Source organism: Zea mays, chromosome 3, assembly GCF_902167145.1.
Source record: "Zea mays cultivar B73 chromosome 3, Zm-B73-REFERENCE-NAM-5.0, whole genome shotgun sequence".
Classification (NCBI taxonomy): Eukaryota; Viridiplantae; Streptophyta; class Magnoliopsida; order Poales; family Poaceae; genus Zea; species Zea mays.
In genome coordinates this window covers 156,988,430-157,016,237 of record NC_050098.1, presented here as the reverse complement: position 1 = coordinate 157,016,237, position 27,808 = coordinate 156,988,430, and the positions used below count along the sequence as shown (strand labels likewise).

At 47.9% G+C, this 27,808-nt stretch overlaps 1 protein-coding gene and 1 non-coding gene across 4 annotated transcripts; one reads left to right on the top strand and one right to left on the bottom strand.

The window, feature by feature from the left end:
* Positions 1 to 463: 463 nt before the first annotated feature.
* LOC111591213 (small nucleolar RNA Z155) lies at positions 464 to 537 on the bottom strand. Its single transcript, XR_004857454.1, has one exon. It is a non-coding gene; the product is annotated as a small nucleolar RNA Z155 (small nucleolar RNA).
* A 2,733-nt stretch (positions 538 to 3,270) lies between these two features.
* On the top strand, positions 3,271 to 27,323 carry LOC103650800 (mitochondrial thiamine diphosphate carrier 2-like). Of its 3 annotated transcripts, none has more exons than XM_008676373.4 (8): positions 3,271 to 3,760; positions 6,054 to 6,170; positions 17,169 to 17,280; positions 18,319 to 18,446; positions 18,953 to 19,105; positions 19,256 to 19,405; positions 26,208 to 26,440; positions 26,806 to 27,323. In XM_008676373.4, exons 1-7 carry the CDS (start codon positions 3,635 to 3,637, stop codon positions 26,424 to 26,426), a joined length of 1,005 nt encoding a protein of 334 aa, XP_008674595.1. In that variant the 5' UTR covers positions 3,271 to 3,634; the 3' UTR covers positions 26,427 to 26,440; positions 26,806 to 27,323. The 3 variants fall into 3 exon arrangements, 2 of the variants coding, with proteins under 2 accessions (XP_008674595.1, NP_001384105.1); XR_564387.4 differs by having other exon boundaries at positions 3,375 to 3,760; positions 26,208 to 26,601; positions 26,806 to 27,146; NM_001397176.1 differs by having other exon boundaries at positions 3,542 to 3,760; positions 26,208 to 26,404; positions 26,806 to 27,091.
* Positions 27,324 to 27,808: the final 485 nt, after the last annotated feature.

The following is a 27,808-nucleotide window of genomic DNA, read 5'->3' as shown; positions in this document are numbered from 1 at the left end:
GAATCTAAAACATTTTTTGCATACCCTATGCCATGCGCGTTTTGCTGTCAGTGCCAATTACATATCACCGATCAACATTCCTCGCTGCTATTTTGATTCATCACCATAGAAGAAATTGGAGAAACTGAAAGGAGGAGAAACGTGAGTACATGACTAAAGAAGAACACTCATTAGTATTGCTAATTTAGCAGCTAGTTAAAGAAGAACAATAAACTTTATGGGCAAAATTAAGAGATAAAACTCAGGAACAATAATATACTATCAAAATTATTAAGAGTTAAAATTCAGGAACAGTAACATACTAATGAATGGGTCTGCACCAGCTGATTGTATCGTAGTAAAGCATAACCAGCTAGCGGAATATAGGAATACTAAGGACACTGTTTTGATTTCCTAAGCAAATTCACAAAGTTGGACATTTACTCCAATGGCTTCTACCTCACAAAATAAAAGTATATTTTGGAGTTGATCAGATAATTGTAGGCTAAATGTTTTGTTAACACGCGAGTTGTTGCAAGGCTTATCATCCCTTCAACAAGGCAAAGATATTTCCCACCACCTTATTGGGTCCGATTCACTGTGCTCTTGAAGACCATTCTATCTAATAGATGTGATACTCTAGATAAAGTCAGCATTTTGTAAATGAAATCATTGTCAATGTATAGACCCACAGATGCTGCTGGGCTTTGAATTAAGTCCACAAGAAAACATTGATGTCATGGCAAAGAAAGAAATCACTTCTAATTATAGGATATAGGAAAGGCATCCCAGACAGGCTACAAAGAAAATCCATCGCTGTCGTTTCCCATCTATAATTCACGGAAACTTCAATTCGAAAACAGAAAATTAGGCTTAGAATATCCGTAAAAGCAAGCAAGCAATCGCAGAGAGAGAAGGAAAGAGAAGGACGCACAGGCTGAGATTGGTACAGAAACCCGTCGTCGAGCAGGTGATTTTTTTCTTCTTGTTTTGTAAAACCCGCAGGGCAACCTATGGCCTATGGGGACCTTGGCGAAAGTGTCTCTCGCGGCTGCCCTCCGCCTCCTCCTTCAGCGCCATCACCACCGTGGCGCTCCTTGGCCGCCTCGCGACGAGGCCACCCGCCGCCGCTAGCGGTGGCCTCCGGTTGCGGCGCCAGCAGGGTTCTACTGCCGCGTAGCAGGCGCCATGGCCAAAGCCGCCTGGAACAGGAACCAGGAGCACCACCGAGTGGATGCCGACGACGATCTTCAGCCGGAGCAGCATGGATAAACAGCACCCTCCCTCCTGGGTGTCTGTCACGCCGCGTATCTGCTGCCCGCCTCCTCCCTCTGTATTTCTTTGCCTCATATGCTAGGGGCGCCGCGGCTACCAACAAAACAAAACAAAAAAACATTGAGCTCCGGGCGCCGTGCGGGGGATTGAGCTCGAGGCTTCCGCGCGCGGGGGATTGAGCTAGAAGCACGCGGCGGTGACGGCGCGACGGACGGGATTGCGGCGGCGGGGGGGGGGGGGGGGGGGGGCTCGGGATTGTTGGTAGCCGCGACGAATGGATTGCGTCGCCCCCATCCAAATCCTGCCGCGAATCGCGCCGCGTCTAGGAATCCGGAGGTCGGGCCAGCGGGGTTGGCCGGCGGTTTGTGGCGGCGCGGAATCCGGAGGTCGGGTGGGTGGGCGGGCGGTTTGCAGCGGCGCGGAATCCGGACGTCGGGTGGGAGCGGGGGCAGTCTACGGTGAGCCCTTAATAGTTAGTAGAGATTTCTTATAATCCCTGAAAAGAACAGTTCGTATATAAAACCCACGCCTCAGCATTAGGAACAATTGTATTATGGGTGTTTGGTTTCAGTGATTAAAATTTAGTTCATGTTTGGATGCCTATTGCCAGTATTAAATGTAGTATAATTAAAAACTGATTACACAACTAAAAACTAAACGACAAGATAAATTTATTAAGCCTACTTAATTTATATATAGCAAATGTTCGTTGTATCATCACATGAGCGAATCATAAACTAATTAAGTTTAATATATATTTATCTTACCATTTAATACTCATCTATGTAATTAGTTTATAACTAGACTAAATTTAATACTTCTAACTATCATCCAAACATTCGACGTGATAGGGACCAAATTTTAGCTCGGAAAACCTAACACCCTGTAAACTAAAGACAACACTATTACAATGCCAATGCGCATCAAATATTACACTTTATATTAGCTAAAATGACTATAAAGGTACACGCTGGAATGGAGCATGATCCTCTTTTTATAGCTCACTCGGTCGTTCGTTCTCCTTTAGCTAGCAAAGTTGTTTTATGTGGGAGCGTTGTGTGTGGCTCCAATCATGTTAGACTTAGATGGTTTCGCACGGTCTATCTGTAGGGTAACAACCCACTAATAAGGGCTAAGATGTTTTCACAGTGGTTGCCGACTTGTTTACACAGCGGGTGGGAGCGTAGCGAGAACGGGGAAGAAGTGGAGGGCGGGGCGTGGACGGTTCTGTCGAAGTGCTGGTCACGAAGAGGGGGATACTCAGGTCAGAGGCCATTGTGCCACACGTTGAAGAGGAGGGACAATGGAGGAATATTGGGCCGCACGAACCGCTGGGCCACACAAATCGATAGGACACAGGCGCTGCTATGAGATTTGTTTGATTAGTGCTATACCGACCAGAAACACAACGTAGCTTATAAGTGTTGTTATAAATCATCTGTTGCTCACTCCAACTCTTTAGCTTTGGTGCCGCACCAAGGTACACTTTTTTTGGACGGGGCCACATAAGTGCTTTTGGAGGCGCGTACGGGCGATGGAAGCCCACATGCAGGATGCGACCATTTTTCTTTTTAACGAGGAAAGGACTCTAACCTTTTCTCATCCTGTTAATCATATACTCCTTTCCTTACTAAATTATAATCCGTTTGATTTTTAACAAGTTTGATCAACTTGCCTTATTTAGTCTTTTGATAAAAAATAAAATTTCGAAGTTATTCTTATAGTCAAATTTAATATTTGTTATGATTTTATAATAGAACGAGTAGTCAAATTTTGGTAGAAAAAAGCCAAATAAATTATAAATTAAATCGAGAGGAGTATATTCCGTACTAGATTCATCAAACTATTCCACGAAACAGGCTCTACTGTCACGAGTAAATTCTGCCATGCACGTGCACGAGCAATTTTGACTGGTTGATTCAACTGACGCGTCAGTTCAACGCCGCAGCACACCAGATTTTAAGGGCGCCAAAATATAAGCCCAGGACGTGGAACAGAAATCTGGCGTGCTGGCCGCCCGTCTGGAATTGTCAATCTCAGCTCCTCAGTCCAACGTGGCAACGGCAGCAACATCGAGCAAACTCGGCGGTGCCCATCCTCCACCGGCGTCTCGTCAAAAGGCAGGGACCGAGGGAGGCTAGTAGAGCGATTGCGCTGCGCCTCTGGCCTCTTCGCGCAGAGCCGCACACCGACCCACGCCGGCCGCGCCCACCAGGCAGCCAGGCACCACGACGCGGCAGCCCCCGGCCTCGGAAGCCAAGAGCCATACCGCCTCTTTTTCCTCCAAAAGCCAAACCACCACACCCCCTAATCTCTCGCTCTCTTCCTTTCTCACCCCCGTGACCCTGTCTCGCCCCTTCTCGCCTCGCCGCCGCAGCCGATGGGCTCCGGGGAGGAGCCGTCGCAGATGCGGAGGGCGCTGGTGGACTCGCTCGCGGGTGCCATCTCCGGCGGCATCTCCCGCACCGTCACCTCCCCCCTCGACGTCATCAAAATCCGCTTCCAGGTCTTCCCGCCCCCCCTAATATCTCCCTTCTCCTCCCGTAGTACATTCTCCGGCCGGGCTGTCGCGGTGCTGCTCGCTGGGGCACCGCCGCCGTTTGTTCGCGAGCTAGGTACCCTAGGATTTCTCGATTGCTCGGCTGGGATCACCTGGCGGAATTTTTGAGGGTGCTGGTGTGTCCCTTGGGACGCTGTAGTTTCGGTGTTTGGATACGGCAAGCCACTGCATTTCATCTCTGGAGTAATTGTGCGTCTGCGTTTGCCTGTTGTCTGAGCGTGTGGTAGCTATCTGGTTTGATCAATTCGGAAACTGAAACGGATTAGGTGTAGGTGGTATTTGAAGATGAACTGCGTGGTTTGGCAACGGTTTCACCTCCGCACTAACTGCTACGCATGATGGCTATTGGTTTAGGGATTATGCTGGCACGGTGGCTACTGGTTTAGGAATGATGTTGCCTATGGTCACCGTACATTCTGTCAGAAATGTTGATGAGTTCTACACTGAGTTTGGATGGGTGGAAATGGTGTTGGTTTTCTGAAACTTAGGGTGGGGATTGCTTTTTAATCGATTGACTTTTGCAAACTCACTGGAAGTGCATTGTAATAAGCTTACCAAATGCCAATATTCCGTTGGAATCGTGCTTTCATCACGTGTAACCTTGACAAGAATATCTGGATGTATGCTTAATTATGGATTTGAGGGCCCCTTTTGTTAGGTAGTGAACAGCTAATCTCACTTGCTTAGTTTGCACAAATAGGAGGGTTTCCGTTTTCTGCAAATATACTAAGAATTATTTTATTTTATATGAGTAGTAGGAGACAGTAAGATCAGACTATTATGTGACAGGATAATTTTGTACCCATACTTTTTACTTGATGTTATTGTTTTTTCACTAAAATTACATGATAGTATTTTTACCCGATATTATTGCTCTCCCACTAAAATTACACGATATATGAGTAGTAGGAGACAGTAAGATCAGACTATTATGTGACAGGATAATTTTGTACCCATACTTTTTACTTGATGTTATTGTTTTTTCACTAAAATTACATGATAGTATTTTTACCCGATATTATTGCTCTCCCACTAAAATTACACGATCATATTTTTTACTTGATACTATAGCTTTCCAACCAAAATTACATTATAGTATCGAAAGCGAGGTACATTTTTCGCTTCCAGGTCATCCCACCCCCTAACATCTCTCCTCCCATGGTACATTCTTCGGCTGGGCTGTCGCAGTGCTGCTCGCTGGGGCACCACCACTGTTTATTCGTGAACTAGGTATGGTATAATTGCTTGGTTGGGATCATTTGGGACTGACATAATTTTTTAGGGTGTTGCCGTCTTTCTGGGAGGCTGTAGCTTTAGGTTTGGTGGTTGGATACCCGAAGCCGTGTAGTTCGTCTGATTTGTGCCTGCATTGCGTATCTGCAGGAATTTGGCGGTCTGTGAGTCCCTGTGGCTGCGCTTGTCTCTGTTTATCTGTGGTTTGAGTGTTGGATAGCTACTTGGTTCGATCAATTTGGAATGGATTAGATATATGTAGTATTTGAAGTCGCGAGGTGCACATGGATTAACTGATTAAATGCATGGTTTGGGAGTTGTTTCCTCTCTGAGCTAACTGAATCTAACTTATAGGCATGATGGGTATTGGTTTATGATGATGTTGCCTGCTTTAGCTTATGTCCTTGTTGTGGTGGCTTGTCTGGGCATTACTGTACATGATTGCCATACATTTAGGCAGAAATGTTGATGGGTTATACTGAGTTTGGATGGTTGAAAATGCTGTTTTTTTTAAACTAAGGACAGGGATTACTGTTTAATCTATTGACTTTTGTAACCTCACTGGAAGTGCATTATAATAAGCTTACAAATGCTGATTTTCTTTTTGAATCATACTTTTATTGCATATAACCTTGATAAGAATCCTTGGATGCATGCTTCATTATGGTTTTGAGGGCCCTATTTGCCAGATAATGAGATGTTGAAATCACTTTCTTAGTTTGCACAAATTGGAGGTTTCCTTTTTCTGCAAATATACCAAGGAATAATGGAATTTGTTTGAGTAAAACAAAGATCAGACTATTATGTGACAGAAATTTTGTACTTGTGTTTTTTGCTCAATTTTATCGCTTTCCCACTAAATTACATGATAGTATTGAAAGCAGCACAGGTGCCATCGGGCGAAATGAAACTTGCCCTTTTGGTACATTGTAATCTTTTAAATATTCTATTGGTGAAAGCCATATCCATTTTGGATGTTAAGAGGCTTCCTCAATATTCTCTGCAGGTTCAGTTAGAACCCACAACCTCGTGGGGTATTCTTCGAAGGGATATATATGGACCTTCCAAATACACTGGGCTTCTGCAAGCAACCAAAGATATTCTCAGAGAGGAAGGTTTACCGGTATCTGCCTTGCCTTTGCACACTTGGTTTATGCCATATTGAGCTATTGATTTATGCCATATTGAGCTACTGAGAAACAGACCAGTACAGAACTACAGATACTTGCTCTTGCACTGGCATGCCTCTATCTATAATAGGCTAAACTAAACGGCGTCTTCTTGCTGGGTAGAATCCTGCCTTATAGTATGGAATTGAAGAATTCTGTTTTTCTTTTTATTAATTCATGTCTATTTGAGCTTTGTTTGGGGTGAAATGTGTTAGGATTTTCCACAACTTCCAGTCTTTCACATCCCCATCTACTTGTTAAACATTGTTAGTTGTATTTTTTCTAGACATGAACATATCAATATCTCACAACTCACCGAAGCTTGTTTGGCTCTCACTAAGCAAATCGTCTAAGTTGTGACAGTAAAATTAGGGCAGGGTCATGAATTGTTTACGTTATGGTGTAGAGTACCAATCTTTCCAGATTGTCTAATCAACCATAGCTGCCATAGCATAGGTCACCCCGCCTAATCGTGACTAATCATAGTGCATAACTGATTGCAATGGCATTGATAAGTCCGACTAATCATGATCATGGTTTTCAAATCGCCTGGTCGAGTTCTCTGACCGATTAGCTGTGTTTACAAGTCGTTTGACTAATTGCGATTAGTCGGGCTAGTCGGTTTAGGGTGGCCGATTAGGGAAGCCGACCCGATCAGAACACCTAATCGCCCTGGTTGTCCGACTAGGGACGATTAGGCTTCTGAGCGACCGGGGCCCGAAGCCTGTAAAAAATTTCAGTTGGATGAATATCTTCTTTAGGTCACTGGTAGTGTGGTAGTAAGTGTTTCTTTGCTGTTTTGAACGCCTGCATTACTTTAGGGTCATTGGGGAGCTAGTGTTTTCAGTTGGATGAACAAATATCTTCTCTTAAATGAGTATTGCAGAATTCATGTCATGTTTACCCTTTATATATAGTTATATACTCTATACTATTGTTATATACTACTATCTCTGTTCTCAAATATTTGTCGCCTGCTAGTTCATTTTTGAACTAGACGGCGACAAATAAAAAAGATTGGGAGTATGTTATATACTCTATACATATATGGTCTTATATACCATATATAGTTATATACTCTACACATATGTGATATGTCCTGGATGAACAAGACGACTAGTAGACAACCAGGGTCGACGAGAGGTCGATTAGTCGACCTAGCCATCGACTAATCGAGATTAGTTGCCTGGTCGGACCCCTAGGTCGACTAGTTGGTCGCTCGACCAGAAAACATAGTCGATTATGCGATAAATCGTGATTAGGACGTCGACCAGGTCGATTAATCGGTGACTGGTCGGCCACCTAGTTGTCCTAGTCATCCTATATAGTTATATACAGTTATACTTAATTACTTATACACTATAGTGTATAGTTATATACTATATAATCAAGCAAAAACAGTAGCAAAAAAAAAAAAACAGAAGGTAATAAAAAACAATAGCAATAGCCAGTAAGTAATCAAACATCAAAGTATTACACGCTTACAGAAACAGTAGCAGTAGCAGTCACCTTCAGTATGAGTAGTACCTGACTACCTGTAAAGGATAAAGTCTGAACAGGAATAACTTAATTATCAAACTCAAACAGCAATTAGCAATAGATATTTAGCAGTACTGCAGTAGTGCAGTAACCAGCTACTCATTACTCAAAAGTCTCAAACTCTCAAACACAAACAGGGAAACAACATAACTGGCTTACAGCAGATACCAGTGACCAGATAGCATAGTAGCAGTCACCTACTCACCTTGAGTAGAGCACACAGCAGTAGAGTTATTTAACTAATCAAACTTACAAGACCTAATGTAGCAGATCCTCACCCAAATGGAATGCATCAGGCCATCAGCAGTAGCTGGCCCTCCACCACAACCTGGGACAGATTCTTCACCTTCCGTTGATCTTTCATCAGATTGTAGATGTTATTCTTCTTCTTCATCTTCCCAAGCAGCTGAATCATCTTGTTGGCTATGTTTTCAAGTCGAGCGATCAGCTGGTCAACCTAGGGGTCCGACCAGGCGACTAATCTCGATTAGTCGACGACCCGGCGACTAATCGACCTCTGGCCGTCCTGTTCATCCGGGACATATGTATAGAGTTTATATGGTATATAAGACCATATATGTATAGAGTATATAACATACTCCCTCCGTTCCAATTTATAATTCGTTTGACTTTTTTACCTGAAGTTTGACCGACTCGTCTTATTCAAAAAATTTCATAATTATTGTTAATTTTTACTATGATATCATATACTTTATAATATACTTTAAGTATGGCTTTGATTTTTTCATTTTTCGTAAAAAAATTGAATAAGACGAGCCGGTCAAATTTGGCACAAAAAAGTCAAATGAATTATAAATTGCGACAAAGGGAGTAGTATATAACTATATATAAAGGGTAAACATGACATGAATTCTGCAATACTCATTTAAGAGAAGATATTCATCCAACTTAAAACAGTAGCTCCCCAATGACCCTAAAGTAATGTGGTGTTCAAAACAGCAAAGAAACACTTACTACCACACTACCAGTGACCTAAAGAAGATCTTCATTCAACTGAAATTCATCAACAGAAGCAGCTCCCCTTCCACCTGGTTCATGTTCATGTTTTTTTTTCTCGAACACGCAGGAGATCTACGTATCATTCCATTAATAGATAGAAGAAGGTACAACACACCACACCCGACACACACCTGACACGACACACACACACATGAGTACATGACACAACAAGACACAAGACGCAACACAACAACCACACACAACCACTCTGAACAAGCCACTAGACTATCCCCCTGGGTCAAGCAAAAACATAAGAGTTGAAAGCAGGTTTAGCCCTTTTGCCCCGGCACTACACCACATCCTGAGCTCATCGCCAGCGAGGGTGAGAGCACTCGCCAGACTTGGCGATCTCCCATTAAACACGCAGTCGTTGCGATGACGCCAAAGGCTCCAAGCGCCAAGAATAACTAGAGAATTGAAGCCGGATTGGAGATCACGGGGAATCTTCTCCACAGCTCTGCTCCACCAGTCATCAAGGCTGCAACTAGCATTATCTGGTGAAAGGTTAGGCAACCCAGACCTGCTTAACAAGGAATACCAGAACTGTCGTGCAAAGACGCAAGAGATGAGAAGATGTTGTATTGTTTCCTCTTCTTGGTCGCAAAGGGGGCACACACTGGGGTGGGGTAGCCCCCTTCTAGCAAGACGGTCTGCGGTCCAGCATCTGTTGTGCATGACAAGCCAAAGGAAGAAACTGCACTTTGAAGGTGCCCAAGATTCCCAAATGCGCTCATATGCTCCCAAAGAAGTGGAACCAAGAAATAACATATCATAAGCCGACTTTGAAGAGTATTGGCCTGTCGGGGAGAATTTCCAGATATGCTTGTCTGGCACTCCAACATTAATGGAGTAATCTGCAATGACTTAACTAAGAGTTAAAAAATCAGAGAGGACATCCCAAGTGATGGTGCCTCTCAGGTCCCGAATCCAAGCCATCTCCACGATACCCTCAGCCACCGTTCTCCTATTGGTAATCCTGGTCGGGACGATGGCAAAAATATGAGGAGTTAGATCCTCAATCCTCAACCCCATCAACCATCTGTCCCTCCAAAATAAGGTGTTACAACCATCACCAATTTCTGTAATCAAAGCTGTAGAGAGGATAGATTTCAGAATGCTGGAACTCTGGAGAGGTAAATCAGCCCAAGACTTCGAGGGATCCGTTTTTTCCAACCACAGCCATCTAACCCGAAGGGCCCAATTCAGCTTTTGTAAATCTGAGATGCCAAGCCCACCAAGCTCCTTTGGGCGTGTCACTTTGCCCCAAGCGACTAAGCAGTGGCCACCGAGCACATCCTTACGCCCTTTCCAAAGAAAGCCACGTCTAATCTTGTCAATGGCTTTGATAGCCCACTTAGGTAAATCCAATGCCATGGCGTGGTATATAACTGTTGCCGTGAGCACATGTTGCACCTGGATGGCTCCGCCAGCTCGAGTCATCAGGTCGGCCTTCCAATTAGGTAAGAGGTCTGCAAGCCTATCGATTAGCGGTTGCAGCTTGTTGTTCAAAACAACAGCAGCTCTCTTAAAAGCCCACGGATTTTTTTACAGGCTTCGGACTCTGGTCTCTCAGAAGCGCCTGATCGAGTGACTAATCGTCCCTAGTCGTCGACTAGTCGGACGACCAGGGTGATCAGGTGTTCTGATCGGGTCGACTTCCCTAATCGGCCACCCTAAACCGCAATTAGTCGGACGACTTGAAAACAGAGTTTGTTGGTCAATGGTTTCTTCATTTTCAACACTATCCTGAAGTGCGTTATTTCTTGGACGCTTCCTAGACCTAGTAAAGGTGCGGAGTGGAGGACGTTGGGAAGCTGCAGCAGCAGTCCTAGGCAAGTTTCGACCCTAGAGACCATGTGTTGCTCCCAAAGCTTCATCCACCGCAGCCCATACATTTCTTTCCCAATCTTTTCAATCTGCTTCTCCAACAAATCAGCCAACATAGTAGCACTTGCTATCTCACTCGAAGCGTCTACAGAGGTTAAAAAGTAAGTCCCTGCTGGGCTGTTGACTAGAAAGTTGATCAAATGCCGTTGCCTCATGTCAGTCCACCCATCTGACATAAGTGAGCACCCATATTCCTTCCAAGCCAGCTCATGCTTCTTCCTTAATTCTGATGTCCTAGTTACAACCCTCTCAAGCCCAGGAACCCTGACCTTATGGTATGAGGGTCCCCGGTATCCAGGTTCATATTGGCCAATGGACTCCAGCGTTATCTCCCAACTCCCTGAGTTGACAACGTGCAAAGGTATCTTATTCTCATAAAGGAAGTCAGCAACATGATCATCAACTATTTGTTTGGCTTCCTTCCCTTTCTTCGTGCAGTGTTCAAGAGTCGACTGAGACACTTTACCTTTGTGCCTCTCAGCAACAACCTCCTCTGGTGTCTTGGAAAGCATACCACTCACTGATTTTGACTGCTTCTGGGTAGTTGGTCTGATCGGTGCAGAAACTACAAATGAGGTCATGGCAGCCTGAGTAGCTTTCTTCTTCGCCTGCTTGTATTTGGTCCCAGAACTTGGGTATGGATTTTCACTGATCTGAATCTCTTCTGCAGCCTCAACATTGACCACAACTTTCGAGTTTTTATTCAAGTAGGCCATCATCTCCTTTGAAACAAGTCCTGGAACCCTAGCACACTTGGTCGTGTAACCGAATCCCCCACTAAGGCCTTGTTTGGATAAAGAGGTATTGAAGTGGATTGAAGTGTATTTTAGGTATTGAAAGGGAAATTAGTTTATATTACACTTCAATACACCTTATACCACTTCAATCCACTCCAATCCAAGATTACCCAAACAAGCCCTAAGGTGCTGTTTGAATCGGCTATTACCAGCAAGAATCACCTTCATGCAGAAAATACATTGGACAAAATCCTTTTTGGCGGGATATGGCCACCATCCAAATTTCCAGCCAGGATCCTGTGACCTGGCCTTCCTCTTCACATCAACAGCTTGAGCAGCTAGGTCGAGAGGCAGTGCTGATATAGCCTTCTCAGCCAAGTTAGCCAACGATGCAGAGTCAGGAGGAGCAGCCGAGGATGCCGAACCAACTGGATTGGTACTATCCACAGCAGAGGAGACATGCTTTGGCTGCTCCTGCTCATTTGTTTGATATTGTGATCCAGGGAAAATGACTTGAACACTGATATCTGCGCAGGATGAACAAGGAGAAAAGTTTTTGAAACTGAACAAGGATGGACAAGGTACCAAACTGCAACTGAAATTAACAAGTTACAAAGTCCAAACTGGACAAGGATGAACTAGAATGAACAAGGTACCAAACTGAAACTGAACAATGTAACAAACTGAAACTGAACAAGGTACCAAACCAAACTGAAACTTGATCACAGTACCTTCAGATGAGGTACTCATCTTCTTGTCTGCCTGAGTCGCCGGAGTTGATCACCTGTCAAGGGCGTCGGCCCCTAGGGTAGCTGGCTCTCGACTACAGAGATTGTAGTCTCGGTCCGTCTTCTCTGGCAAGGTGAGCACCATGCCGCAGGCTTGCTGGAATTGGAGAGAGAAGATTGGATAGATAACAAATTACTTGATTTATTCCCTGCTGCCATGCGGCTTATAAATAGCCCTAGGGCTAACCAACTTCTACAAACTCTCAACTAATCCTACTTTCTTGGACTTATCTGCTGCTAACCAACTCTCCACAATTCTCTCATCTCGATATTATTCTCTAGCCTTACCCTAGCTGGCTAATCAGCCCCTGGCTGTTGGCGCCTGGCCTGCCTGCTCGGTTGCCCTGCACACGTCGTGGGCGTGCCTGCGCCTGCTGTAGGTGCGGCCCCACATGACATCTCTCCCCCCTCGAGACCTAGCTCGTCCTCGAGCTGAAAGTCGAGGTACTTGCCGCGGAACGAGTCCAAGTCCTCCCACGTTGCGGATGCAGCAGATTGGCCCTTCCAATGGACAAGCACTTGACGGATGCCGCGAGCCATGCGGGCGCGTACGACCTGGTCTGGTTCTGGCTCCACCGCGCCATGATGAATGTTGGGCAGCGGTGGCGGAGCTGCTGGGGGGGTGCCCACCCACTTCTTCAAGAGGCCCACATGAAAGACATCATGGAGCTTGGCGCGAGGGGGAAGCTCCAGGCGAACAGCGACGTTGTTGACGAGCTCGGAGATGCGGTAGGGCCCGAAGTACCGTGGCTGCAGCTTGCCTTGGACCGCCGGGGACAGGGATGCAACTGGGCGGTGTCGAAGGCGGAGCAGGACCCAGTCGCCCACTTCATAGGAGACCTGGCGGTGGTGTTTGTCATAGTGGAGCTTCTGAACAGCTTGTGCTTGCTCCAATCTATACCGCACATCCGCCAAGAACTCTTCCCGTTCTTCCATTGTCTTGGCCACAGCGGCTACGCACGTATCCCCAGGCTCATATGACTGGATGGACGGAGGATCCCGTCCATAGACCACCCGAAATGGCGTGTCGCGTAGGGACGACTGGTAGGCAGTGTTGTAGGTGTACTCTGCCCATGGTAACCATCGGAGCCATTGGCGGGGGCGATCACCTGTAAAACAGCGGAGGTACATGATAATAACACGGTTAGCAGCCTTCGTCTGGCCGTCGGATTGTGGATGGAATGCCGACGTCATGTGCAGCTTGACATTCATGAGCCGCATCAACTCCTTCTAGAATGTAGAGGTGAACACGGGGTCCCGGTCGGACACCATGGACTGCGGCACCCCGTGTAGGCGGACAATTTCGGTGAAGAACGCCTGGGCCACAGATTTCGCCGAATAAGGATGGGCGAGCGGAATGAAGTGGCAGTACTTGCTGAAGCGATCCACCACCGTGAGGATTACTGACTTGCCGCAAACCCGTGGCAGTGCCTCCACGAAGTCCAGGCCAATGTCCGCCCAGACAGCTGTCGGGACAGGTAATGGATGAAGAAGGCCCGCCGGATGTAGGTGCTCTGATTTGTATCTTTGGCATGTGACGCAGGCGCCCACCAAATCCTGAACGATGCGACGCATGTTGGGAAAGTGAAAGTCCCGGCGAAGCCGGTGCAAGGTGCGCTGCACCCCTTCGTGTCCGTCCTCATGTACCGCCGCCACCAGCTCCTGCAGGAGCGGAGATGCTGGTGGCACGTACAGCCGCCCGTCGTAGTAGGTCACCAAATCGTCGGTGAGGGCCCATGGAGCCGCTCGAGATCCAGCAGCCAACTCCTCGCGGAGAGCTACCAGCGCCGGGTCGGTGGCCTGAACGTCATGGAGACGTGTGATGAAGTCAAAGCGCGACACGGAGATAGCTAGAACCGCACCGCCGTTAGTCTCCTCCTCGGTGTCGCAGCGGGAGAGGGCATCTGCCACTGTGTTGAGGGCGTCCGGCTTATATTCGACGACGAAGTCAAAGCTGAGGAGCTTGCCGACCCAATGATGCTGCGGGATTGTGGCGAGACGTTGATCTAGTAGAAATTTAAGGCTGTACTGGTCTGTCCGTACTGTTAAACGCCGACCCCAAAGGTACGACCTGCAATGTCGAATGGCCTGCACAAGGCCGATGAGTTCCCGCTCATATGCAGCTAGCGAGTGGTGCCGGGGAGCTATCGGTCGGCTGAAGTATGCAATGGGGTGTTTATCCTGGAGTAACAAAGCCCCAAAGCCGTAGGTCGATGCGTCACACTCCACCACGAACGGGCGCGTGAAGTTCGGGAGCGCCAAGATCGGAGCTGAGGTCACCGCGGTTTTGAGGGCTTGGAAGGCCGCGGCGGCGTCGTCGTTCCACGTGAAGCCGTCCTTCAATAGCGCGGTCAGAGGGGACGCAATAGCCCGTAGTCGTTGACGAATTTGCGGTAGTAGCCCGCGAGACCCAAGAACCCCCGTACGGCCCGCGCGGACCGGGGTTTGGGCCAATCAGCCATCGCCTGCACCTTGGCGGGATCCATGGCGATCCGTCTGTTATGGTCGCTAGATCGGTGAGGATTGGAGAGGGGTATCGATGAGCAGGAACACTGGCCGGGGGCCTTTGCCCATGGCCGAGCAAGAGGAGGGTTTCTCCCTTCTAATTCTTGCCTGCTTTATTTCTCATCCATTGATTACATAAATAGGCCGGCTGACCGCCCCTATCTAGCTAGAGATCCTTATCTCCTTAAAACTCTCCTAAAAACTCTCAACAAACTACTAACTGATAACCTTCCTAGATAATCTCAACTAATCTCCTAAATAATCTCAACTAATCTTCTAATCTTATCTCTAACTATCCTTATCTAATCCCCCTTGGAGGGCCCATGGTTGTTGCTGCCGCAGCCCCTCCGTGGGCCTCCTTAGGCCCTGGCACTACACCCCTCCTGGACAAGCAGCTCGTCCTCGAGCTGCAGCATGACGGGTGCTCAAAGACCGAGTCTACTTGACCCAAAACCAGAAACCTAGAAGACAAAACCTTTTACATTTCGGTTTATCTTATTATTCCGATTTTGACCCCATAAGATAAGGCGGATACCCTTAGGGCATTGGACTTGCACGTGTGTAGCCACCTGGATCCCATGGACGCCATCTGGACGGGCACCTGGAATAGGTCGCAACAATAACCAGCGGAGGCGCCATCGTGGTGGCCGGTAGCGGAATGTGGTGGCACTAAATAGTGTGCCCTTGCCGATGACGAGGGGAGTGCCTTCCCTACCGCCGCTGTCGTAGAGATGAAGTTCGTCGCCCGCGGGACACGTACCATGCTCACACTTGGAGATAGCGGCCCGGTGCCGCTGCTGATAGCCGTCCGACAGGGCGAGGTCACGCCCCCGTGTGCCGAGGTCAACCCTCACCAAGGCTGCCTCGAGCATCCGTCGGCGCATCTCCCGCACTCTCCGTCGTGCAAGAAAGCCACAAGTAGCAGCTTGTATGCCCACATCTGTCGAAGTCTGGAGCCGTGCGGACAACGCCAGCTGGTGCTGCTCATGTTGCACTGCTGCCTTGATTTGCAGCAGCCCTTGCTCAACCTTTTGGAGCGTGGCTTGCATCTTTGCGAGATCAGCCCCCTATGTTGGTCCACAAGTCCCCCATCGATGGAACTGGTGATTGCTGAGCCGTGGCTACCCTTAGTGGCGTCGCCCATGGGGATGGAGACGCCGTCAACGAAGATGATGTGACGAAATTTGGCGTTGTTCCTGGGGATGGGCACGCTGGCGTCCAGGATGTGGTGACAAAATTGGCAGGCGATGGTGAGCACCCTACCGCAGGCTTGCTGGAATTGGAGAGAGAAGATTGGATAGATAACAAATTGCTTGATTTATTCCCTGCTGCCATGCGGCTTATAAATAGCCCTAGGGCTAACCAACTTCTACAAACTCTCCACTAATCCTACTTTCTTGGACTTATCTGCTGCTAACCAACTCTCCACAATTCTCTCATCTCGATATTATTCTCTAGCCTTATCCTAGCCGGCTAATCAACCCCTGGCTGTTGGCGACTGGCCTGCCTGCTCGGTTGCCTTGCGCACGTCGCGGGCGCGCCTGCGCCTACTGTAGGTGCGGCCCCACATGACATCACCAGAGTTGGTTCTTGTTCTTGATCAGCAATTCAACGCAGCAGTTGGTCGGGGTCTCGGGGAGGAGGAGCCGGAGATCAGCTCAGGGAGGACTGGAGGAGGGAGGACCGGAGGAGTCGTTCCTCGTTCACCAGGAAGGAGAAGACATATGGGAATTGAGAATTTGAGATCACGAGACAGAGAGATCAAAAGAAAACAGGAAAGTAAATATGGTTTTGGAAACAAGGCGCCAAGCCACCAATCAGTAATTAATACGGTGCCATTATGGAAATGAGGCGCCAGGCGCCCAAAAATATAACACAGAGGCGGCCTTTCCTATTCCAGATTTCAAGCTGCAGTATGAACTAACCGGACGATTAATCACGATTACTAGACGATTAGTCGGACGTCCGGACGATTAGTCGGACGTCCGGACGATTAGGCCACCTAATCGGGTCGGTGGTTCTAATTGAGCACAGGTGACCGATCAGACCGATTTATCGCGATAAATCGTGATAACTCGGACGATTTGAAAACCATGATCACGATTAGTCGGACGGCTTGATAACCTTGTAGAATACTCACTATTCCTATGTCACGCCTATAATGATATTTATGTTTTACTCCTGAAATCAATGATGCTAAAACCATGATGCCATGTTTATGTCTGTAAAGAAGATGCCATGTAATGTTAATATGTCATGCGAAATAAGTGAGCTGTCACTTGAGAACAAAAGAAAGCATAGCCTAGGTCGCTGGTCACCCTATGCGGCTATGCCTCACTATAGCTCTGCGTCCAGTCTTTGTTCTGTTTCTTCCCTTTCTTGTGATCTGTGATAAGTGAGGTGTTTCTTGCCTGTGTCACTATTAGCATATTAATATTGATATATGTTCTTACCAAGCAAGATTGTTAAATTTCAGGGATTCTGGAGAGGAAATGTACCGGCTTTGTTGATGTATATGCCATATACAGCTATACAATTCACTGTCCTACACAAACTAAAAACATTTGCTTCTGGTTCATCTAAAACAGGTATCTTGTATGCATAAGGCACCCTTGCAACTTCTTTTTGTTTTTTTTTGTACTAGTGCAACAATCATTCTGTAAACCTTAATGATAAGGTTCGCAGTAGTTTTCATTTATTTTAGTGACTGCATTCTGGGCAAAATGCCAAAACAATTCTAAATCTTATTACCTGTGCATCATAACAAGAGTCCAAACATGTGCCACCATAAAAAAAAGAGTACACCTAAGCTTGACCATGGTGCTCCTTCGACATTCAGTTGCTTCCATGACTTCAGTTCCAATGAATATGCCATTTTTTCATTCTAGGTGTTCTCAGGAATCCATTTTCAATTTTTTATTTTTCTTCCAATAAAACAGTAGTTGCAGTTTCATCAAGACTTGAATTTTTCTCAGTTATCTCGTGGCATTCTCTAGGATTGTCTCATATTCCACATTTTGGAAGCTTTGGTGATTTATTCATTTATTTATGATTAAACCATGGATTATTTTGTAGTACACAAACTAACTTTGGAGTTGTGGGCTCATGTATCAAATTGCTGACTTACGTAATAGTGTTTTGATGTGGTCGATTCCATTACAGAAGTTGACAATGTCATGATCATAACCTATTTTAACTTAAATGTCGGTAGTTCAGATTAGTGGTTCACACAATTTGGTGTTAGTTGAATGATTTGAAATTTTCTCAATCTTGTCTCTTTATAACTGATGCCTCTTTAATATGTCACCTTCAAAGTTAGTTAGCTGCTGTAACTCATCTCACTGCCAAAAATCATATATATTGTTCAAAAATCAAAACTGAAGCACTATTATGAGTATATAAAAAAGGACAGACACAGTGTGGTGGCTCCCACATGAGTCAGGTCTGGGGAAGGAATAACCGAGACAAACCTTACCCCTACATTTTTGTAGAGAAGTTACGTCGAACCTAGGACCTTTGGCTCAGTGGAATAACTTCTCACCACTGCGCCAGAACTGTCCTTCCACCATTATGAGTATATACATCTCTAAAATCTTATCTGATCTATTGGTATTTTTCTCTCTCAGAGGATCATTTGCATTTGAGCCCTTACTTATCCTATGTAAGTGGAGCTCTAGCAGGATGTGCAGCAACTATAGGGTCATATCCATTTGACCTTCTGAGGACTATTCTTGCATCACAGGGTGAACCAAAAGTAAGTCTGATTTTACCTTTGGTCTACAAAACAATTAATTTTTTTAACACTTGTGGCATGTTTAGTTGTGTGTAATTGAATGGAATGATGGGGACTTTAGGGTTAGAAGCAAGTGTGTCTTTGTGGGGTTTTTTCAGCAGGACCTTGACTTGGTTTATGTTGGGGTTTAACTCTAGCCTACCCTAACTTGCTTGGGACAAAAAGGCTTTGTTGTTGTTGTTCTTTGGTTATGACTCTATTAGCTTGGTTTTGGAACTGCTCATATTCTTACAGGTCTGATGATTTAATAGGCTGATGTTGTTCCTAATCCTGGGAGAATTTTTTGTCCCAACACTGCAAATATGTGAAAATAGTCTGTATTATTTTGCTCCTTATTAATGGGTGCCATTATGCATGCAATTATTTGTTGGGATTTTCTTCTACTATTTCATTTCAATGTTTTTGGCACTCTTTTTTGCACTTATGGTGCCACACAGGGTTTGCTGATTCAGAGTTTTTCTCTGTAGATTTACCCCAACATGAGGTCTGCATTTGTTGATATAATTAAAACCCGTGGTGTTCAAGGGCTTTATTCTGGTCTATCTCCAACTCTTGTTGAAATCATACCATATGCTGGTTTGCAGTTTGGTTCATATGACACTTTCAAACGTTCTATGATGGTAATGACATTAAACTCACAGTTTTTGCCTATTGCATACTTATATAAGTAGAATTGCTTCTATGTCGAATACATGCTTGTCAAGGATACCAAATACTTTTATGAATACTGGTGAAATTTGATCTCCCTGACTGTATTTTCTGCCATGCAGACATGGAACAGATATAAATATTCGCATCTTAACTTTGGAAGCGAGGATGATTCTGTATCAAGTTTCCAGCTATTTCTTTGTGGGTTTGCTGCTGGGACATTTTCAAAGGCTGCATGCCACCCACTTGATGTTGTAAAGAAAAGGTTCCAGGTGATTTTCTTGTCTTGAAAGCAACTGATTTCCTCCAGCTGATTCGTGGTATTTAGATATAGGCAAATAACTTGATACTGCATAGCTTTGAGCCTTTGAGGCAGTCATTGTGGTTATCATTCTATGGTTGTCTCTCGGTTGTAACTGGAGTATAGAGTCCTTTTCTATATATGCACTCATGTACTGTATATTGCCCCCATGGGGCTATTATTCAACACAAGTGGTAAACAAGGACTATAGTAACTTATACATTAAGGACTCTATACTCCTAACACACCATGCTCCACCAGGCCAGTTACCATTTCCTAACTAACTAACTATAAAGGAAGTTGCAGGTTATACCGTTGTTATGACCGGCCTGGTCTACCAGAAGGCAACTAGACCCACCAGAGTAGGCGCAGGAGATCAGGAGATAAGTAATCAGTTTAGTTGGATGAGTCTTAGCGGTTTATCTCCTAATATTATGGAGTAGTTGGATAAGTCTTTTATCTCCTAGTATTGTGGAGTAGTCGGTTGGCCTTAGGTCTATATAATTAGGACTTTGTAATCAAGAAAGGCAAGCAATAGCAGATATCTTCTGCCAGCTTCCTCACGGGAGCTGGAATCCACATCCCTGTGCGCCGTTTCCTGCGACTTCGGCGCCCAAGAGGCAGCCACCACCTCCAGGCCGTAGCCTGTCCTCCCCTCACCCATACTCCCTTCGGCAGATCCCTGGTAGGACTAGAAACCCTACCACGTTTGTTGACTAAATTTATTTGGGATCCGTTTCTTTACTAAATTAATTAGGGATATAATCCAACAGAAGAGCCTCTTGAACCCGACCTTTCTTGTTGTGCGTCCCTGATGCTAAAAGAATCAGAGAGTTCAGAGAACAAACCTGCTTTGCTGTGTCGCGGATGGTTTTTGCTTGGATCGCTCAAACCTCACTTGGAGCTGGATGGTATGTGGCTTTAATGTTCTTATGGTGGGGGTGAGGCGTGCAGGCCTCTCCAGATGGGAGGACTTGGCATATCTAGTCTCAAAGAGCTCGGTTGGGCCCTACACATGTGTTGGCTCTGGCTCCAGAAAACTGATTCTGGCCATCCTTGGTGCGGCCTTCCCATCCAAGTGCCGGACAAAGCAAGGTCTTTCTTCTCAGTGGTGCTCATTTCGGAAGTTGGTAATGGTGCGAACACTTTGTTCTGGATAAGTGGTTTCATGGGCAGAGGATTGCTCATTGCTGACCTAGCTCCCAGATTGTTTGAGGCCATACCAAAAAGAATAACCATTAGGAGAACGGTTCTGGAGGCCTTCACGAATAGATGGATTTCAGACATCAAAGGAACTCTCTTTGTAGGGGTCTTAGTTGATTATCTTCATCTACGGAACTTGATTTCAGACTTCATGTTCCAGTCCGATGTGGAGGATAAGCATATCTTCAGTATTGTCGTTAATGTGATCTATTCAGCTCAAAGCGTCTGAGGGATTGTTCATTGGTTCTGCTTCCTTTGGCCATTATGAAAGAGTTTGGGAAACGTGGACGGCCCCCTCCAAATGCCATTTCTTCCTTTGGCTCACGGTTCTAAAAATGTGCTGGACAGCTGATAGGCTGGCTAGTAGGAATCTGGACCACCCGGAAAGGTGTCCATTATATGACCAGGAATCTGAAACTTTGGATCACCTTCTAGTGTCCTGTGTTTTCGCAAGGGAATTTTGGTTCCTGCTGCTGCGACAATTTGGGCTGGCACAGTCTTGCCCCTCATCCTAGTGCAGTTTCCTTCATGGAGTGGTGGGAGCAAGCTGCGGAAGCCACATGTGGTCTTACAAAGAAGGGACTTAACTCCCTTATAGCCCTTGGGTGGTTTGATTATTTGGAATCATCGGAACATATGTGTCTTTGACGGGTTATCTTCTAGTGTTCCAGAGGCTCTCATACAAGCAAGGGAGGAACTGCGATTGTGGGAGATGGCTGGAGCCAAGGGACTCCTTTCTTGCATGTTAGAGAGAATAGATTATAGAGTTCATACACGGGCCTCATGGGCCTAGCCACATGGGCCTAATCCATATACTCTACCCCCCCCCCCCCCCCCCCCCGCAGTCTGAACTTCCGTCGTAGCGGAGTTCACAGACTGGACTCGAAAAACTGATGTTGAGGCTGGAGCGAAACTCGACGAAGGTCGAGGACGGAAGACCCTTGGTGAAGATGTCGGCAAATTGGGAGGTGTTCGGGACGTGGAGTACCCGAACATCGCCGACGGCGACGCGATCTCGGACGAAGTGTAGATCGATCTCCACATGCTTGGTTCGCTGGTGCTGCACCGGGTTGGTGGAGAGGTAGACGGCGCTGACGTTGTCGTAGTAGACCAACGTGCTCCTGGAGAGAGGACTGTGGAGCTCGGCGAGGAGCTGGCGGAGCCACGCAGCCTCCGCCACGCCGTTGGCCACGACACGGTACTCTGCCTCGGCGCTCGAGCGGGAGACGACCGGCTGGCGCTTCGACGACCAGGACACCAGGTTGCCGCCTAAGAAGACGGCGTAGCCAGAGGTGGAGCGCCGAGTGTCCGGGCACCCGGCCCAGTCAGCGTCGGTGTAGACGACCAGCTCGGAGTAGGTAGACCGGTGAAGAAACAGCCCGTAGTCGACGGTTCCCCGGAGGTAGCGGAGGAGGCGCTTGAGAGCCGCGAGGTGGGGCTCCCGGGGGTCGTGCATATGGAGACAGACCTGCTGCACGGCGTAGGAGATGTCCGGCCTGGTGAAGGTGAGGTACTGAAGGGCACCGGCAAGACTCCTGTACCCGGTGGGGTCCTCGACTGGGTCACCCTCGGCCTCGGAGAGCTTCGCCTGCGTGTCGACTGGGGTGGAGCAGGTCTTGCAGTTAATCATCTTGGCTCGCTCTAGAATGTCAAGAGTGTACTGCCGCTGGTGAAGTAGGAGTCCTGAGGGGCGAGGCTCAGCAGTGACCCCCAGGAAATGGTGAAGCACGCCCAAATCCTTGACCGGAAACTCCCGCTGAAGCGCGTCGATGAGGCGGCGAAGAAGTGACTGACCGGAGGCGGTGAGGACGATGTCATCCACGTAGAGAAGCAAGTAGGCAGTCTCTGCTCCATGATGGTGGATGAACAGAGACGTGTCTGACTTGGCCTCCACGAAGCCCAGTGTCACCAAGAACGTAGCCAGTCTGGAGTGCCACGCCCGGAGGGCCTGCTTGAGGCCGTAGAGGGACCTGTTGAGCCGGCAGACCATGTCAGGGCGAGAGGAGTCCACGAACCCCACCGGCTGACAGCAGTAGACGGTCTCGGTGAGGGCGCCGTGCAGGAAGGCGTTCTTGACGTCAAGCTGGTGAACTGGCCAGGAGCGAGCGAGGGCCAGCGAGAGCACCGTGCGGACGGTGGCGGGCTTCACAACCGGGCTGAAGGTCTCATCGTAGTCGACTCCGGGGCGTTGAGTGAAGCCCCGAAGAACCCAGCGAGCCTTGTACCGCTCCAGGGTACCATCGGCCCGCCGCTTGTGCGTCCAGATCCACTTGCGGTGACGACGTTGGCGCCGGGCGGACAGGGCACCAGATCCCACGTCTGGTTGGCGACGAGCGCCGCGTACTCCTCCATCGCCCGACGCCAGTGGGGGTCCAGCAGGGCGGTGCGGACGGAGGAGGGTACCGGAGAAACCTGCGAGTCCCCGGGCGTGGCCGCCAGGACCTGGGGCGGCAGGGTACCAGCCGCGTGCCGCGTCACCATCGGGTGGACGTGCCGCGGGTCGCGGTGAAGGAGCGGTGGGTGGTACACCGGCGTCTCAACACGTGCCGCTGGTGGCCGCAGCGGAGGTATAGGTGTCCCTGGCGGGGACTGGGCCACCGGTGGCGACGACGGCGGCAGCCGACGCTGGTAGACACGCACCGGCTGGGTGAAGCGTGCCGGAGGGATCGACGTTTCCACGGCCGGCGACGTGGTTACCGGGGGCCGGCGCTGGTAGACCCGCACCGGCTGTGCGAAGCGGGCCGGAGGGGTCGGTACCGACGGCCCCGCAGGCGGTGCAGTCCCGCCACCCCCCGCTCAGCCCGGGGGCGGACGACGAGGAGGCCGCCGGCACCAACGGCCCCACCGTCGGTGCAGCCCCGCCACCCCCGTTCGGCCCGGGGGCGGTCGGAGACGGGGCCCCGCGGAGAGGCGACACCACCGGACCTGGGCAAGGCACCGGGCTGAGAGTAGTACCGACAGGCGGCGAGCGAGTACCTGCAGAGAGAGGAAGTATAGGTGGCTCGACCACCGCGTCAGTCGGAAAGAGAGTGAAGAGGTCAAGGTCAGGGTCGGAGGAGGGTGGTGTGGTGGTGGTGGAGTAGGGAAACACGGACTCATCAAACACCACATGGCGAGAGATGAGGACCCGGCGAGAGGAGAGGTCAAAGCAGCGGTAGCCCTTGTGGTCCGGGGAGTACCCGAGAAACACACAGAGGGTGGAACGGGGTGCTAGCTTGTGAGGAGCAGTGGCAGCGGTGTTCGGGTAGCAAGCACACCCGAAGACACAGAGGTGGTCATAGCGCGGAGGGGTACCGAAGAGTGCCTGGTGAGGAGTGGGGGCCGGGCACACAGTGGAAAGGAGACGATTGAGGAGGTAGGTCGAGGTGTGGAGGGCCTCGGCCTAGAAGCGTGTCGGTAGGTGCGTCTGGAGAAGAGTGCGGATGGTGTCGTTGGTCGTGCGGATCATGCGCTCAGCCTTGCCGTTCTAGGAGGAGGTATACGGGCAAGACATCCGCAACTGCATCCCGTGGGAGAGAAAGAAGTCACGAGAGGTGGAGTTATCGAACTCCCGACCATTGTCACACTGAACGGCCTTAATGGTGAGGCCGAACTGAGTGGACACCCAGGCGAAGAAGTGGCGGAGGGTGGGGAAAGCCTCAGACTTGGCACACAAAGGAAAAGTCCACACATAATGAGAAAAATCATCAAGCACCACAAGATAGTATTTGCAGCCTGACATACTGGTAATAGGTGAAGTCCACAAATCGCAGTGTACAAGATCAAATGCATGAGTAGCATGCGAGGAAGAAGAAGAAAAAGGAAGACAAACATGGCGGCCTAACTAGCACGCATGACAAAGATGCTCATCATGTGATCTAGTACATGGGATAGTGGCACTACGAGTAAGCTGCATCAAGGCATCGCGTCCGGGGTGACCAAGGCGACGATGCCAGGTAGTAGGTGTGGTGGCAGCAAAAACAGCAGCTGTGTCAGGCGACGAAGACGAAGAAGAGGTGGCATGCGGAAGCCGAAGGGTGTAGAGGGGGCCGGTGCTGTCACATCTGAGGAGGGGGCGCTGAGTTGCCGAGTCCTTCACAGTAAGACCAGAAGAGTCAAACTCGACAGAACAAGAATTATCAGCGGTAAAACGACGAATAGAAAGAAGATTGTGGACCAAAGAAGGAGCGACAAGAACATCAGGAATGCGAAAAGAGCCGGGAGTGCCGGCGGCACCCACAGATGTGACAGGAAGACACGAGCCATTCGCCACCATGATGGACGAAGGAACAGAGGAAGGAGGGCGAACAGAGGTGAGTATACCATGGTCGGGAGTGATGTGGTAGGTAGCACCGGTGTCCGCGATCCACTCGGGACCCATCGACGGAGTCAGAGCGGGAGTCTGGAAGGCAGCAGCCAGGGCGGCCGCGTCCCAACTAACCGGCCCGGACGGTGGAGCAGCCGGCGGCGTGGGCCACGACGAAGCGGCAGGCGTCGAGGTCCAGGGCGACGGAGAGGCGAAGGCAAACCCTGACGGTGAGGTGAACCCCGGCTGCGCACCGGCGAAGGGTGGCTGTATAGAGTTCATACACGGGCCTCATGGGCCTAGCCACATGGGCCTAATCCATATACTCTAACATTGCAGCTCCCAGCCTTGAAACTTAGTTAGTGCTAGTCGGCGTGGTGTAGTAGTTGGTTGGCTTGGTTTCATGGAACTGTTCTTGTATTTGTGTTTTAGGCCTCCTTAGGAGAGCTGCCTTGTACTCTTGGTCTATTTTGGATCCCCTTTTTCTTAATATAATGATGTGCAACTCTCCTGTGCGTTCGAGAAAAAAAATAGGGATGTAATGTTTCTTTACTAAATTAATTAGTCCTTTTTGGCCCAAAACAAAACAGAAACTTTTCATGCACCCTCCAATTTAGACAAACTCATCACTGGTATTTAGATCTTCTCTCTTGGCCACGCTCAACATTGCAACTTCAACCTTGACACACGATGTTGGACCACTTTTTTTTAATTGCATGTGTGAATGTGTGTATGTTATAAACTATGATCTTGTCCTTCAGTCGTTTATGTCACTATGTGAAATTTACTTGTATAGAATATCTGCATCCTTTTGAGTTAATATTAGTAGTCTCTTTTGTTTACTGGGCATGCTTTGTGTCATTATGTTTCTGTTGACTTACTGAGGACATTTCTTTCCGTTCCGTTATATTTGCTTGTTGCCACTTGCCAGTATGGCAGTGTGGTACATTGGTATACCACTTCATTGACGAATGAGTTGACCTTAGCGCCTCTTAGGCATAAATACCCATTTAGGCCTTGTTCGGTTTCACCTGAAGCGGAAGGGATTGAGGGGATTGGATCTCTTTCTATTCAATTTTGACTAAGAAGTGATTTAATCCCCTTCGATCCACCCCTAACCGAACAAGCTCTTAGGTTGACAATGAATTACTTGAGATTTCACATACTCTAGCTGTGTTTAGTGCCTTTTCTTATAATGGATTCCATGCCTTTTGTTATACTCTAGCTGTGTTTATCTTGAGATTGCTAGCCATGGGATGATCAGGTTTCCTTGGTCATAATGCAGATTGAAGGGCTAAAACGCCATCCAAGGTATGGAGCTCGAATTGAGAGCAGCACATACAAGGGCATGTACCATGCCCTAAAGGAGATTGTCGCAAAGGAGGGATTTGGAGGCCTTTATAAGGGCCTTTTCCCCTCTTTGGTGAAATCGGCCCCTGCTGGTGCTGTGACATTTGTGGCATATGAATACATCTCAGACTGGTTAGAGTCGATACTGATGTGAAAATCTTCAATGCAGTAATACTTTATCCCCCTGTTTTTTCTGTTGCTGTTTATATTATTTCTCCATGCTGTTATACACTTGTGTCTGGAAGAGGCTGCAGTTCCATTGGATCTTGCAGTCCATACGAGGTTTGGGACTTGGGAGCCTGCTAAAATCAACTGGATAATTCATGCTTGTAAGGTCCTCTCATGGGTTTTTGGCAAACTATTAGGCGTTACACAAATCGGCAATCGAGTTGGTCACCGAAAATTTGCATTTCTAGATGTCTATGCACTGAGCCCTACCTTTTCTTCAAACCTGAAGTTTTACGTTTTCTTTGTTGATGTCTGCATGCTCGTTCATGTCCGGAGCAGTGATAGAACCTGAAACTGATTTGCAGGATAGGGAGCAAGGCTGGAGTTGAGTGAGGTCTTGATGGATCATGGAGCTATCAAGATACCATGACGAGAACTTTTTGCACACCGTGGACATGGAGGATGGAGACCGGAAGGTCAATCGTCAAGTGCATACAATTCCTAGAGATCCGATACATGTAAAGCCTTACATAGAAAAGAGCTGTTTTGTCGTTTCTTATTCTTTCCCCAATTGCCTAATGTGGTGGTAGGGCATTCGTTGGCTTGTAAAACAAGGCTGACTACAACTAACTTAGTGATCGCGACGCGTCATACATGACTAAGTCAAAAGCAGCCGGCAGTTTTGCTGGGATCGTGTTACGAATCTTTTCTCGGCTGCAGTCATGTTTTCCTTGCGGCTTGTTGGGGCTGCGTCTTCTACAGTCTTTTTTATTTATATGGATTGCACCTGCAACAGACTGCAGCAGCTACGGTTGTAGGGCAGCCGAACAAATTTCATGGTTGATGGCAGTCGTAATTTATTCAACCATTTTGTTGAGCACCATTTATAGTACTGAGTATGACCATTTTGTTGAGCATCATTTATGGCACTGGTATGGCCGGACGGTTCGGCATTGAGGCTCGGACGATTCAGACTTAGGTGCGGACGGTCCGTTATAGAATTAGATCAGACGGTCAAATTTCTATCTTTTTGCGGGTTTATCCCTCTAATCTTACGGGAGTTATTGGGGAATGTTTAGAAACGGGTCTAGACCTTTCTCTTATATATTTGAAGGGTACGAATATTAACAATCGATCAACAATCAATATATCTTTAGTTTTTTAACTTTTTCCCTAGGAATATATAATAACATAGTTTTCTCCCTCTAATCTCCACCTTTCTCCGGCTCAACGTTGTAGAGAGATGTTTTGGGTGGCCTGTCGATCGCAAGACAAACTCTGGGATCTCTCCTCAACAGGGTTCCTCTCAGGAGCGAGATCTAGGTGCTATTGGCGAATTTTGCCACCCCTACGCATACGCGGACCCTT